At 48.9% G+C, this 13,907-nt stretch overlaps 1 protein-coding gene across 1 annotated transcript; it reads left to right on the forward strand.

The window, feature by feature from the left end:
• Positions 1-243: 243 nt before the first annotated feature.
• Positions 244-11,491, forward strand: SPACA6 (sperm acrosome associated 6). The gene is made up of 7 exons (XM_066638060.1): positions 244-436; positions 1,948-2,025; positions 2,950-3,018; positions 6,856-6,933; positions 7,622-7,725; positions 10,076-10,232; positions 11,271-11,491. Exons 1-7 carry the CDS (start codon positions 244-246, stop codon positions 11,489-11,491), a joined length of 900 nt encoding a protein of 299 aa, XP_066494157.1.
• The last annotated feature ends 2,416 nt before the right edge of the window (positions 11,492-13,907 follow it).

A 13,907-nucleotide genomic window follows, 5' to 3' on the forward strand; every position in this document is an offset into this window, starting at 1 on the left:
TGTTCTCCTAATCTAAGGCACACAAGGAGTGGTTGTGGCTGCTTAAGGCACTCTGCGCATGCTCAGTATACCTGGCACACACCTTGCCACTTCAAAATTGACATGCTCTCAGACTCCAGCCAATCTGTCAAGCTCCCTTATGATATCATCTAAGGGTTCTCCTTATGACATCACCAGAAGGCTCTTGGGTGTGGCTCTTCTCCAAGGGACAACCTGGCCCCCTTCTGGACCCCATCTCGGGTGATGCTTTCAGTCTATGCCCTGATCCTCTGGCTAGCCTTGTCCTCCCAAGTGACCGCTTGCCTGCTCTGCTTCTCCACCAAAGCCCAGCGCCTCCGTGTGTGTCAGTATTTCTTGGGCCACCAGAGCCCGCAGCATGGCGCCTGCCTCGAGGCCCTGCGGACAGCCTTCCTGCCTTACACCAAAATCCAGGTGGGTGAGTGCCATCCAATTTTGCACGCAGGAGGCTGTACAAAGGCATTTCCCTGTGCCGGAATATCGTGGCTGACAAACCCTGCTTTTTGTGGTCATGATCCTCAAGAAGTGCAATGAGCCTGTGCAAAGTAGTGGCTGAGCCAGGACTGTGAATCAGGACTTTCAAATCTTGTCTCTGTTCAAATCATTCAAATCTTGTCTCTTCCATGAACTCAGCTGAGGGCCTTTGGCAAGCTACTTAGGCTCAGTTGCAGAAGGGGGGGGGTTATATTGGCTTGCCTGACAGGTATGATCACAGCCACATGATACACGTAAAATGCTTTGCACACTCCAGATTTTCTATGCCAAGTTTGATTCTGATCTGCAGGTATTTTAGGGTTTCCAGGCTTCAAGCTTGAACCTGAATGTTCTTATGTTATCTGGTGTGCTCCCTGGGGCATTTGGTGGGCCGATGTGAGACACAGGAAGCTGGACTAGATGGGCCTATGGCCTGATCCAGTGGGGCTGTTCTTATGTTCTTATGTTCTGAAGTTTCAGTTTTCACCTCCTTACTGGAGCTCCCAGACTGCAAGACCTTCTGGGTAGGAACCTGTCCTTCCATCCCATGTAAATTGTCATGTGAAAGATGCAACAAGAAAAAGGAGGAGGGGGAGAATTTAACATCTCAACAATAACTCCCCAAGTGAGCCTCACCAGAGCTGACCCTGGCTGTCCTTAATCCAAACTCTCTAACCACTACACCATAGATTCCAACTGGTGTGTAAAAGATAAAAAAGGTAATACTGGGCAAATATGTTTAGGAAATCCATCCCACAATGAGTGTGACACCATGAGAAAGCTCTTGCATCCAAGATCAATTTCCAATTGGAGCAGGTAACTTTTCTTTAAAATATTTTCTGCTCAGTTTAGGGACTTGCACTATTAGCTGAGCTAATGCTTAGACCAGGGGTGCCCAAACCCTGGCCCAGGGGGGCACTTGTGGCCCTCAGGGACTCACAATCTGGCCCGCGGGGAGCCCCCAGTCTCCAGTGAGCATCTGGCCCTCTGGAAACTTGCTGGAGCCCATGCTGGCCTGACATAACTGCTCTCAGTGTGAAGATGACTGTTTGATCTCTTGCATGAGCTGTGGGACAAAGGTTCCCTCCCACGTCTGTGATGCAGCAGTGGCCTTGAAGGAAAGGCCGGCCTTGCTTTGTGCGAGGACTTTTATAGGCCTTAAGCTATTGCAAGACCTTCATTCATTCATACAAGCCCCACCTATAGTATATTCATTTATGCAAATTTATTCAAATGTGAAATGTGAATTAATTCGGCCCCCAACACAGTGTCAGAGAGATGATGTGGCCCTCCTGCCAAAAACTTTGGACACCCCTGGCTTAGACCCACCCCCAAGAAGGCCCTGCCCCTGATTTATACAGCCCTGGTCCTTTGCATATAGGCTCTGCCCTTGAGCCTCCACCCCCCATGAGAAAGGAGGACCCCCTTCACCAGCTTCTTCTCTCTTTTCTCCAGCTATGTTCCAGTTAGAAAAGTTGAAGGACACTTTCAGCAAGGTCATCTTTTACCTGGAAGAGAAAGGCATGGCCAATGGTAGGTGTAGGACTCTGGACAGAGCTATGTATAGTTACTGATCCTGCCCTGCCCAGAGGGCTCAAAATGACTTACAGCAATATTTCCATTTTAGGTGTCCTGCTTTGCATTGGAATCATGGCATACAGCAAGGGGAGGTTGACATTTTGATGCCAACTGCGCCCCCCCCCCCCCAGCAAATAAAAGCAAACAGATTCATCAAGACGGGGATTTTTCCACATGCAAATAGCACAAGGAGAAAAGTCTTAGACCTCTGTCACCTCACGCCATAGTCCTGAGCAGGATTAGGGCCCTCTGTGGTTGTGTTTGGGCATACAGGGGTCATTTCTGGTCCACTTCTGGTTAAGGCGCAGTTTGCGACAGGTTTAATGGCACATGTAGTTTGGCCATGAGCTTTGGACCGCCAAGTCCTTTCAGAAGTCACCTGGGGATTGATTCGGGTCCCTAGAGACTCCTTGGCAACCCTCCTATGTTTCATCATAAGCCAGCTTCCTATGTCCTCTGACAGCCAATATTGCCTAGTGGTTAGAGTTTTGGAGTAGAATTCTGAGGTTCGCTAGTTCACCTAATCCAGCTATTGTCCTCAGGCTGGCCTACCTCGCAGGGTTGCAGGGAAAATAAAATGTGGGAGAAGAACCATCTGTCCTGCCCTAAGCTCCTGGAAGGAAGCATGGGATTGAAGTGGAATTCGTGATTTAAAAAAACAACAACAACACAAACCCAATTGCCTACAAATGAATTAAGGATTTTCTTTATATTTCTTTCTTTATATCTCTTGTACAAAGGGTGGGGGAAGGAGGCTTGGGGGCTGGAAAAAGTACTTACTGTCCAGAAAGATGGCCTGGATACAGGTCAACAGTGCAAAGGGCAATTTATTGACCACAAGTTCCAAGGCAACACACCTTCCTCCCTTTCTCCCCACAGTGCCTTATCATCAAGCCATCCCAGAAGCTGCAGGAGAGGTTCAAAAAGAGGTGGTGAAATTGAAAGCAGGTAAAGAAAGGCTGCGGGGGGGGGGATGGGGTGCATTAGAACTTATGAAGAGTCCTGCTGGATCAGGTCAAAGACCCATCGAGTCCAGCTTCCTGTATATCACAGAGGCCCACAGAGGCCTTAGGGCAGTGATTTTCAACGTTTTTTTGTCTCACGGCACAGTGACAAGGTACTAAAATGGTCAAGGCACACCATGCTGTTGGTGGGGGGAATCATATCTCCATTGGCCCTACTAACAAATGACTCCCCCCCAAACTCTCATGGCACACCTGCAGACCATTCGCGGCACACCAGTGTGCCATGGCACAGTGGTTGAAAATGGCTGCCTTAGCGAGCACACAAGGCAACAAGACACCTCCATCCTGCCACCCCTCCCTTTGGAATTCCCTGCCACTTGATATATGCCTGTTCTTCTCTTTGCCACTCCTTTGCTGGAGATGAAAGACCTGGGTTTTTCATTGAGCATGTTCTGAGTTCACTTTTGCTGAGTTCAGTTTGCTGTTATACACAGGGTATGCATGTATTTGGGTGTGTGTGTGTACATAGTATATAAAAACTATTTCCCTCTTCTACAGCTGCAGCCTGCATCCCGCCATGTGGTGAGTCCAGAACTCTCTTTTATCCTCTTTTTCCCACCCAAGTTTTGTCAGTATCTCTCTTAGTCCTATGACTTCCATCCCATCCTCTCCTTCTCTGGCTATCCTTCCGCTTTCCGTTCTCACCAGGGAGGAAAGCTGAACCCAAGTCCAAACCCCAAACCTGTCTCAGAATGTGCTTTCTCAGTCTAAGTTTCTTTGAAGCAGAATTGACTCCACAAGCAGAGGGAAAAAAAATTAGTCACTGATTCAAAACAAGGGCTTCAATAATCAGGCACTCCACTTCCAACTGTAGGATGAATGTATTTTTGTTGTTTTTTATCTTGTAGGTACTTTGTTTTTTAAAAAATGTCTTTTTATATAATGTCTTTTATAAATATATAAAAATAAACTATATATATATATATATATATATAAACTTTGTTTCTAAACTTTGTTTAGAAACAAAGTACACACACACAGTCCTTTAACAATAGCCTCCTTAATGAGAGAGAGGGGGACTGAGAGAGAGGGGCTGGCAATGAGGCTCAACCTGTGTGTGTGTGTGTGTGTGTGTGTGTGTGTGTGTGTGTGTGTGTGTGTGTGTGTGTGTATAAAGGAAACCGTGCATCCAGTATGCACTTTCTACCCTGCACAGTAGAAACTTTATATATATAAAGGATATATATAAAGGCTTCAGGAGTCAACCTCGAGGCAAAATCCGGAGCCGGAGTCCCTGAGGCAGTTCATGGCTGAACACAGTCACGTTCTGGCAACTCCTGTGACGTCGCTGGAACCAACTGTATTGGCCTCTGCCTTTCCATTGGACCATTTCAGCGACGTGGAGAGGGGGGATTTGCTGCATGGGTAACAGCCTATCCTCCATACCTACTTTACCCAGGCTTCGCGCACTGGAGAGGACACTGTTCCAGAACCACCATTCAGAGCGTGTCACCATATATATATTGTTGTTGTTGTTGGCAACCTTCAGTCTCGAGAGACTATGGTATCACACTCTGAAAGGTGGTTTTGGAACATCGTCTAGTGTGGCTGAAAAGGCCAATTCGGGAGTGACAATCCCTTCCACAACGGGAGCAAGTGCAGTCTGTCCCTGGTCTGTCTCCCTGGCTATGGGCCTTCCTTCTTTGCCTCTTTGCCTCAGACTGTTGGCCAAGTGTCTCTTCAAACTGGGAAAGGCCATGCTGCACAGCCTGCCTCCAAGCGGGCCGCTCAGAGGCCAGGGTTTCCCACTTGTTGAAGTCAACTCCTAAGGCCTTCAGATCCCTCTTGCAGATGTCCTTGTATCGCAGCTGTGGTCTACCTGTAGGGCGCTTTCCTTGCACGAGTTCTCCATAGAGGAGATCCTTTATGATCCGGCCATCATCCATTCTCACAACATGACCGAGCCAACGCAGGCATCTCTGTTTCAGCAGTGCATACATGCTAGGGATTCCAGCATGTTCCAGGACTGTGTTGTTAGGAACTTTGTCCTGCCAGGTGACGCCGAGAATGCGTCGGAGGCAGCGCATGTGGAAAGCGTTCAGTTTCCTCTCCTGTTGTGAGCGAAGAGTCCATGACTCGCTGCAGTACAGAAGTGTACTCAGGACGCAAGCTCTGTAGACCTGGATCTTGGTATGTTCCGTCAGCTTCTTGTTGGCCCAGACTCTCTTTGTGAGTCTGGAAAACGTGGTAGCTGCTTTACCGATGCGTTTGTTTAGTTCGGTATCGAGAGGATATCAGGAAATTGAAGAGGGAGCAGTGATGAGACAAAGCCTCGTCAGCCTGGAAAGGCAGCTCATCTAAGAGAAGGAAAACTCTGATCTCAAACCTCCACTGCCTTGTGGCTACATCCAGTTGTGGAAAAGGCTTCAGGAGTCAACCTCGAGGCAAAATCATTTCCCCTTCTCCAGAGATCAGCACATTCTTTCTCATTTGCAGGGGACCTTTCGTTCTGAGTCAAATCTGTGTATAAAAAAATCCATGTATAACAAGGCTGGACCTGTATATACACACACAGGTCCAGCGTTTTATACATGGATCTTTTATATACACAGATTCTCTTCCTGAGTCTGACATTATTCTGTATGAAATGGATTCAAACTACAGGTTGAGCCTCATTCTTCTTGTGGGTTCCATTCGCAGAACTCATGTGAATGGCAAAAAACACACTAAAGCAAATCCATTTAAAAAGCAAAGTTTCTTTGCTCCAGTGATGTAAGGTAAGAGTCATTAAGAAGATAATCCATCAATCAGTCTTCCTCCAAGTACTTCACTCAGCCCCTCCCTTCACCAATGCAAAGTGATCACCTTTCTTTCACATACTCAGGGGAAAGGGAGGGGTCACCTGGAGAGAGAAGGATTGATGGATTGTCAGTCAGCTGCCCCCTCTCTCTCATTAAGGAGGCTATTGTGAAAGGACTGTTCAATTTTTTAAACTGATTTTAAAGGGCTGCGTTTTTCCCCTTCTCCAGGGACCAGCACATTCCTTCTCATTTGCAGGGGCCATTCTTGTTGAGTCAAATCCGTGTATAAAAAATCCATGTATAACAAGGCTCAGAGCCCAGTCCTGTGGTCCGCGCAGCGCCTCTGCAGTGCGGACCACAGTCGCAAACGTGCCATGAGGCACATCTGCGTGGCTTACCACCAGGCTCCCGCTGGAGGTGGCTCAGTTCCAACGGGCGCTGAGCCACTGCCCGGCGGGTGCCCGCATTCCGCAGCTTGGCGGTGCCTCCAACCGCCCGCCGGGCTGCGGAATGGCAAACGGGGGTGGGCACGGAGGCGTTCCAGGGAGGGGGGAGGCCAGCGTGGCGCAAGGAGGGGGCGGAGAGGCCGGCGTGATGCGGAGAGGGGGGCGTGCCGGAGGCGTGCTGGGGGGCGGGTGGGAGGAGGAGCCGCGGAACTCTGCTTCACAGGATCCTTGGCACTTGTGAAGGCTGTGTGCCTTACACAAGCACCTTTACTTTACTGCAGGGCTGCAGGGCTCCCCTACTCCCGAGGTACCTCCCGCGGTAGCACGGGAGGCGCTGGATTCAGCGGCAGCCTTCGTGGTGCCACCGAGCAGGGGTGCCCCGGGCAGCTCAGGATTGGGTTGCCCCTTAGGATTGGGCTGTCAACCTGTAGTTTAAAGCCTTTGAACTGGTTACCAAACCACACAGTACTTTTTAAGCAATTAGTGCCCATCCCGGATTCGAACTCGCATTTTGGCTGATTCACAGCCCTGAAGTCCTCACACTTTCTGTCTGTTTGTTGTTCCTCCTCGCAGGAATCCAGGAAGTGGCCCGTCACTACAAGTGTGATTCCTGTAGGATCATGGACTGCCAACTGCCTGTTGATTGTCCCCGTACGTGCACTCCTTCGCTTTTCCTTGATTTTCTCCTTCAGGGATTTGCGCACAGTGACTGTCCAGCTTCCTTTGTTCCTCCACTGCTTGGGTTCAAAAAAGAAAAGGGAACGGTGCAGAAGAGGATGTATAGAGGAGAGACGTTTGGTGGACACTCTAGCACAGCAAGCTTCTCTCCTCCGCGCCTCTGTTCCATTCCCTCTTCCTTTTTGAATCTAGGGAGTAGAGGGAGGAAGAGGAGCAGCACAGGCAGAGACCGTTGGGTAGGTGGAGGCAGGTGGCAGGCTCCTGCAACACTACTACCTGAGGCAATTGCCTCAGTTGGCCTCATGAGTGTACCGGTCTTGCCTCCTGTGGGCAGTTTTAACATTGTATATCAAAATAGTGCAACCAACTGGGTTCATAGCTTGGCTATTGAATTTTTTTTTCTCTGTCCAAGAAATTAAGGGCAACATATAGACTTCTTTCCCCAGCCCCTACAACTGTAACCTCACAACGGCCCTGTGAGGTAGGCTAGGCTGACCAAGAGTGGCTGGTCCAAAGTGTCCCCGTGAAAGCTTCCTGGCTCAGTGGAATTCTCACCTGCATCCTCCAATCTCAGTCTCCTTGTCTGTGTTTTGAATTATTCTTGGTTTAAAAGGAAATAATTTCTGCCTTCCACCCTTCCTCTGCCTTCCTGCTTCACCAGTTACAGCTGTGCACAAAGCTGCAGGGGATACGACTTTTCTGAAATGTGACGTGAAATTTGCTCTTCCCGCTGAGACAACTGTCAAGTGGAAATTTGCCAAGGATGTAAGTGCCTGGGGTTTTTCTAGGGATGGGGGATCCAAACTTGCTTTCTAACAAAGCCCTATGTGAACCCCTAGCTCTTCAAAGATCCATGACATGTGCTCTGCAAAATATACCTCTTCCTTATGTCCTTTGTCTGAAGGTATTTGCCTCTGAGGATTCATCATTTGGGGCTTGCTTGACTCTCTGTTCAAAGCAGGACTCTACCACATTGTGACCTTTGTGGTATAGTCCTGCAAAAACGCAGATCCAAGGCAGTTACAACTTCTCTGGTGAATGTGAAACGGGCTGCACTTATTGAAAGGGGCTAGTCTTTCTTGAATGACCACAAGTGAGTGCTGTCCACACACAAGGGGAATGGAGGCAACCTCAGAAATGGAGGAAACACATATACGATGAAGCAGACTAGCCTCATGGCAAAATCTGCTGTAGAATCTGCTGTAGTTCTGTAGAGCCTTCATGTTCAGGAGCATTGTATCTGTGCCAATACGATGCCAGGGCAACAAGAAGGGACAACTACTGTCTTCCTGCTTGAGAGCTTCCCATGGGAATGGCATTAGGTAACCCTTCAACCTCCAGTCACCATTTTTCAAATGCAAGAGTAGACCAAAATGCTGTTCCATGTTGGCCATTTTCTCTCCCCGTCCTGGTGGAAATAACAGACTCAAATTGGTCCATCAAGAATCTATGAGACTCAGTGCCCCTTGGGCTCTGTGTCCTGCAGTTCACTCCCTTGACTGCTTCCACTTTATCCTTTTCCTTTGCCATCACGAACTTCTAAGAACTTTCTATGGAGTCTTCAGTCCTTGACATGGTCAGATCACCACAATCCCCTGGTCCTCTTGTGTGTATTTATGCCTGACTTGTGGCATACAAGAAAGTACAGGCCCAAAATGCATTCATTTATTAAAGGATTGAAATTGATATGTGTGTAATGATGATGATGATGATGATGATGATGATGATGATGCAAGACACTTGGTAATTCACACACATGCACTAGTCCCCGCAGGAAAAGAAACTGTCACTGGGGCAGTAGCATTGCCCCATCACAGAAGTGTCAAACATAAGGCCCACAGGCTGAATGTGGCCCCTGAAGCAATTTATCTGGCCCCCATTATAATTGGGCTCTCCCAGCTTGATAAATGGCCTCTCTCATGTCTTGGAAATATGAACAATATTTGCACATTTTCACTTGTGTCATTTGCCATCATCTGCTTAAGGACATCACTTCCTGCTTAATGATGTAACTGCTGGACCTCAGTAGGCAGCACGAATGCGAACTTCAGCCCTCTCTATAAAATGAGTTTGACATTCCTGCTCTAGCTAACCCCCTAGTCATTTTGGTTGCCATTTTCCTGCACTGCATCCTGGCATCCCATAAGAACATAAGAACAGCCCCACTGGATCAGGCCATAGGCCCATCTAGTCCAGCTTCCTGTATCTCACAGCAGCCCACCAAATGCCCCAGGGAGCACACCAGATAACAAGAGACCTGCAAGGCCTCCTGGGAATTGTAGTTTAAGAACATAAGAACAGCCCCACTGGATCAGGCCATAGGCCCATCCAGTCCAGCTTCCTGTATCTCACAGCGGCCCACCAAATGCCCCAGGGAGCACACCAGATAACAAGAGACCTGCATCCTGGTGCCCTCCCTTGCATCTGGCCTTCTGACATAGCCCATTTCTAAAATCAGGAGGTTGAACATACACATCATGGCTTGTAAGCCATAATGGATTTTTCCTCCAGAAACTTGTCCAATCCCCTTTTAAAGGCATCCAGGCCAGATGCCATCACCACATCTTGCAGCAAGGAGTTCCACAGATCGACCACACGCTGAGTAAAGAAATATTTTCTTTTGTCTGTCCTAACTCTCCAACACTCAATTTTAGTGGATGTCCCCTGGTTCTGGTGTTATGTGAGTGTAAAGAGCATCTGCCGAACACAACAGATTTCATCAGGGGAGAAGGATGGGATTGTGAGAATATGTTCCCCTGGAGTTGCACCGTGCCTGCTTAACCACACTTTAAATGCATACATGCACACTAAGTTAGCCAGCAACTTCCCCTTGTCTTATCCCTGGCTTAAGGTCCCTAACACAGGGCACTGATGCATGTTTCTGATTTGCTAATTTGTCATGTTGATGTAAGGTCAGAGGAGCCCAAGCCAACATGCATGGCTCCCCTCCTACTTCCTCATAACAGCCCTGTGAGGTAGGCTAGGCTGAGAGAGAAGATGATGGCCCAAGGTCTCCCAGTAGGCTGAGCAGGGATTGGAACACAGACTGTAGCCCTACACTCTAACCATTATACTACATCGCACGTGATCTCTTGTTCCACGCCTCTCTCTGCAGCTTAACACGCAACACCTGACCCTCTTCAAAGACCTGTATTTTGGCTACAGCACTTCCCTTCTCATCAAGCCCACCCTAGGATCCCATCAGGGAACCTATACCTGCCAGATTGCAGAGGAAAATGACATCCTGGTCAGAAAATACTTCTACCTCAATGGTAAGAAATCTGAATTGGTTGCAGGGGTGGGCTACTCTAAAGAATAAGAGAACATAAAAATATAAGAGGCCTGCTGGATCAGGCCAAAGGCCCATGTAGTTCAGTTTCCTGTGTCTCCAGTGGCCCACCAGATGCCCCAAAGAGCACTCAAGACAACAAGATACCTTCATCCTGTTGCCTTCACTCCCTGGCATCTGGCTTTCAGATATAGCCTACTTCTAGAACCAGGGTATACCTACCCCTCATGGCTTGTAACCTGTGATGGATTTTTCCTCCATAAAATTGTCCAATCCCCTTCTGAAGGCATCTAGGCCAGGTGCCATGACCACATCCTGTGGCAAGGAGTTCCACAGATTAATTACACACTGGAGCTATCTTTCAGGGCAGGTGGGGATGCTTGGTTACTAGGTTACTTTCTTTACACAGCGTGTGGTTGGTCTGTGGAACTCCTTGCCACAGGATGTGGTGATGGTGACTGGCCTGGACGCCTTTAAAAGGGGATTGGACAAGTTTCTGGAGGAAAAATCCATTACGGGGTACAAGCCATGATGTGTATGTGGGCAGAGAAGGAGTTCAGCCTGCTCATCTGAGAGTAGTCAGATGGTCGGTTTAGATGTTATGCTTTGAAATGCTGTTTTATTGCTATTAGTTCCACTGCAAAAGCAATCAGAGCAGCTTAGAAGCAAGTCTGGCTCATTAGCAAGGCCAAATGAGGCGGTTGCCTCAGGTGGCCGGGGATATCCTCCATGTACCGCTATCCATTCTCCTGCTGGGACATTTGGTGGGCCACTGTGAGACACAGGAAGCTGGACTAGATGGGCCTATGGCCTGATCCATCCAGGCTGTTCTTATGTTCTTATGCTTAGGACTCTTAGGGCACGATCCTATGCATGTCTACTCAGAAGTAAGTCCTATTGTGTTCAGTGGGACTTACTCTCAGGAAGGATTTCAGCCTGAAATAACCAATGCAAGTCAACACATCAGAACAAAACCTTCAGGCCTTAGAACCGCTGCCTCTTTTCCCCTCCTCGGCTACAGTGACGACCAAGTATGTTGGGAGGGAGAAAGAACTGCAGAAGATGTTCCGGGAGATCCTGAACCCCCCGCCAGGGGTGAGGCCTGAAGAGGTGGAGCACAACAGCTTCCCCTCCCTCCAAGAGGTGGTGTCCCAGCCAGACTATCTCCACAAGAAAAACGTCATCTTGCTCATCATCGGGTTAGCGCTGAGTTCAATGCTGCTCACCCTGATTGCCCTGTGAGTTGCAGGCACACCACTTTGCCCCCGTGTGTGTGTGTGTGTGTGTGTGTGTGTGTGTGTTTCGAAATGCTCCTTTGATCTCATTCTGTTTTTCTCATTTGTATAATCAACTTGGGAAAGTGTGGGGCCTAAGATGGCCTAGTGTGAAAAGAGTGGGGCCACCACCTAGGTGGTGGCCCCACCCCGACTTATCCCACTGTTTGACTCAACATCCCTACTCCACTGTGGTCCAGTGCCCATTTTGTTTTAGGTAACTCATGCACTTAAGGGAACCAAACTCTGGTTAAGAGTCCTAACTAGGGCAGAGCCTGAGGGGCACTTACCCTGGGCGCTGCACCAAGGTGCATGACCACTCCTCAGTCTCCACCTTCATTACGGAGGAGGTGCCAGCAGCTTAAGGCCCCCTTTCCTTCTCCCGTGGGAGCCTCCACAGCCAAATGAATGAGTGGACACAAAGCCACTGCAGCAAGAACCAGGTAGTGATGTCATGTGACGTGATTCACATGACGTCACCATCCCAGGCACTGGGGCAGTGCATTACACATCTGCTCTCAACCCAAATATGTGGACGACTGACCTTAATTGAGGTTCTACTGTTTCATGCTATCTCATGGGGGGGGGGCACCACGCGCCCAGAGATAGCAAGGCACGGTTCTTCACCAAATAAACCTCAAGCGGAGTACATGTTCTCAGTGTCTACGGTCTAGCTTGGCATACAGGCCAGCCAAGGGAGTACCTTGTTCTGGAGCAACAAGGCCCTGGTTGGCAAGCTTCAGTCTCGAAAGACTATGGTAGAAGCCTACAGCACCTGGTATTCCCAAGCGGTCTCCCATCCAAGTACTAACCAGGCCTGACCCTGCCTAGCTTCCAAGATCAGATGAGGTCAGGCATGTGCAGGGTAACAGTTGCCCTCCATCGGGTAGATCTGCCACTACCCTGGGTTCGCTGACCCCACAGCCCCAGCGCCTGTGGGCTTCTACCAGCCCTTGCAAACCCTCTACTCTCAGGGGCCTATGTCTCAAGGCTCTGTCTGGATCATACTTTGGTACTTCGGCAGCAAGCTGAGCTGCTAGGCTGGATTAGCAGAATTTCCCATTCCTCCTCCTTATGCCTTAATTGAAGCCACCAGCCAACCAGAGAGCAAGGGGCTCAAGACTCTTCTAGAAGTCTGACACTGATTTTGTTCATTTTTTAGGTTCCAGTGCTAGAGAGCTGTTGTTGTTTTTTCCTCCTCCTAACACACTAAGGTCACCTTCTAGCACACTCGCCATGCTAGCAATCTTTTGGTGCTAGAGAACATGGCCACCTCCGTTGTAATGAATCTCTATGGGGGACAGAATGGTGTTACTCTAGCGACTGCTAGCCCAGTCCTATCAGGTTTTCCAGTGCTGGTGCAGCTGTGTCAGTGGGGCACACACTGCATCCTGTAGTGGGGAGGCAGTCACAGAGGCCTCCTTAAGGTATGGGAACATCTATTCCCTTACCTTGGGGCGGCATTGCGGCTACACTGGTGCTGGAAAATTTGATAGGATTGGGCCCTGCATCTCTGGGGAAAAGACCCCATTGAATCCCCTCTATACTTTTGATTTGGATGCTGGTTTTCTGTGTAGTTTGTTTTTTAATCATGCTTCTAGCATGCTAGAAGTATGCTAGCAACTTCAATTCTAGCCGGAAAAACTGATTCAGCCGCAATGTGGGCCATGTGCTCTCACACATTCCCAGCCAGAAAACCCCAACTGGAAACAAGGTCCCTGAATGAGCATGTCCTTGAACACCTGGATGCCCTGAGCTTCTTTATCTGGGTCCTCTTGGCCCCTGAGAAGCAAGGCTACCAAGAGGTTACCTGAGAAGGTAACTTTCCCACTTTCCAATCAGCTGCAGAGGGGGACGTAAGTTCCAAGACGGGCACAGGCCTAGATTTTACCTGTACATGGCACCCCTAGATAACAGTGGGCACAATCCTAACCAGATCTACTCAGAAGTAAGTCCTGCTTTGTTCAATGGGGCTTACTCTCAGGAAAGTGTGGCTAGGATTGCAGCCAGTGTTTCTAGGCTTATTACAATCACACATGAGAACCAGGGCTGGCTTACCCATGGGGACTCCTGAGATGGCTGCCTCAGGTGAAGAACTATCCACCCACCTCCATCACCCTGATTTGGAAAGAAAGAAGGGAACGGAATGAAACAGGAAGCATGGAGCAGTGAATAGTGGGCTAGAGCATCTCTGATACTCTAGCCTGCCACTCTGCTTTCCTCCACACTTCTGCTGTGGTTTTCTTTTCAAATGGGCCAGCTCACCAGCTACGGAGCAAACAAGTTTAGGGCTTGCCACATTAGTTTTCAGAGTCAACTACTGTGAACTTAGGAGGCCTGGCAAGGCAATCACTCTCACTCTTTCTTTTTCTCTCCCTCCCTTC

The sequence above is a fragment of the Tiliqua scincoides genome, chromosome 10 (genome assembly GCF_035046505.1).
Source record: "Tiliqua scincoides isolate rTilSci1 chromosome 10, rTilSci1.hap2, whole genome shotgun sequence".
In the NCBI taxonomy this organism is placed as follows: domain Eukaryota; kingdom Metazoa; phylum Chordata; class Lepidosauria; order Squamata; family Scincidae; genus Tiliqua; species Tiliqua scincoides.

Coding starts and splice junctions, on each gene's coding strand:
- SPACA6 (XM_066638060.1), top strand. CDS start 244: ATGCTTTCAGTCTATGCCCTGATCCTCTGGCTAGCCTTGTCCTCCCAA. Junction 437..1,947: donor TTACACCAAAATCCAGGTGG/GTGAGTGCCATC, acceptor TCTTTTCTCCAG/CTATGTTCCAGTTAGAAAAG. Junction 2,026..2,949: donor AGAGAAAGGCATGGCCAATG/GTAGGTGTAGGA, acceptor TTCTCCCCACAG/TGCCTTATCATCAAGCCATC.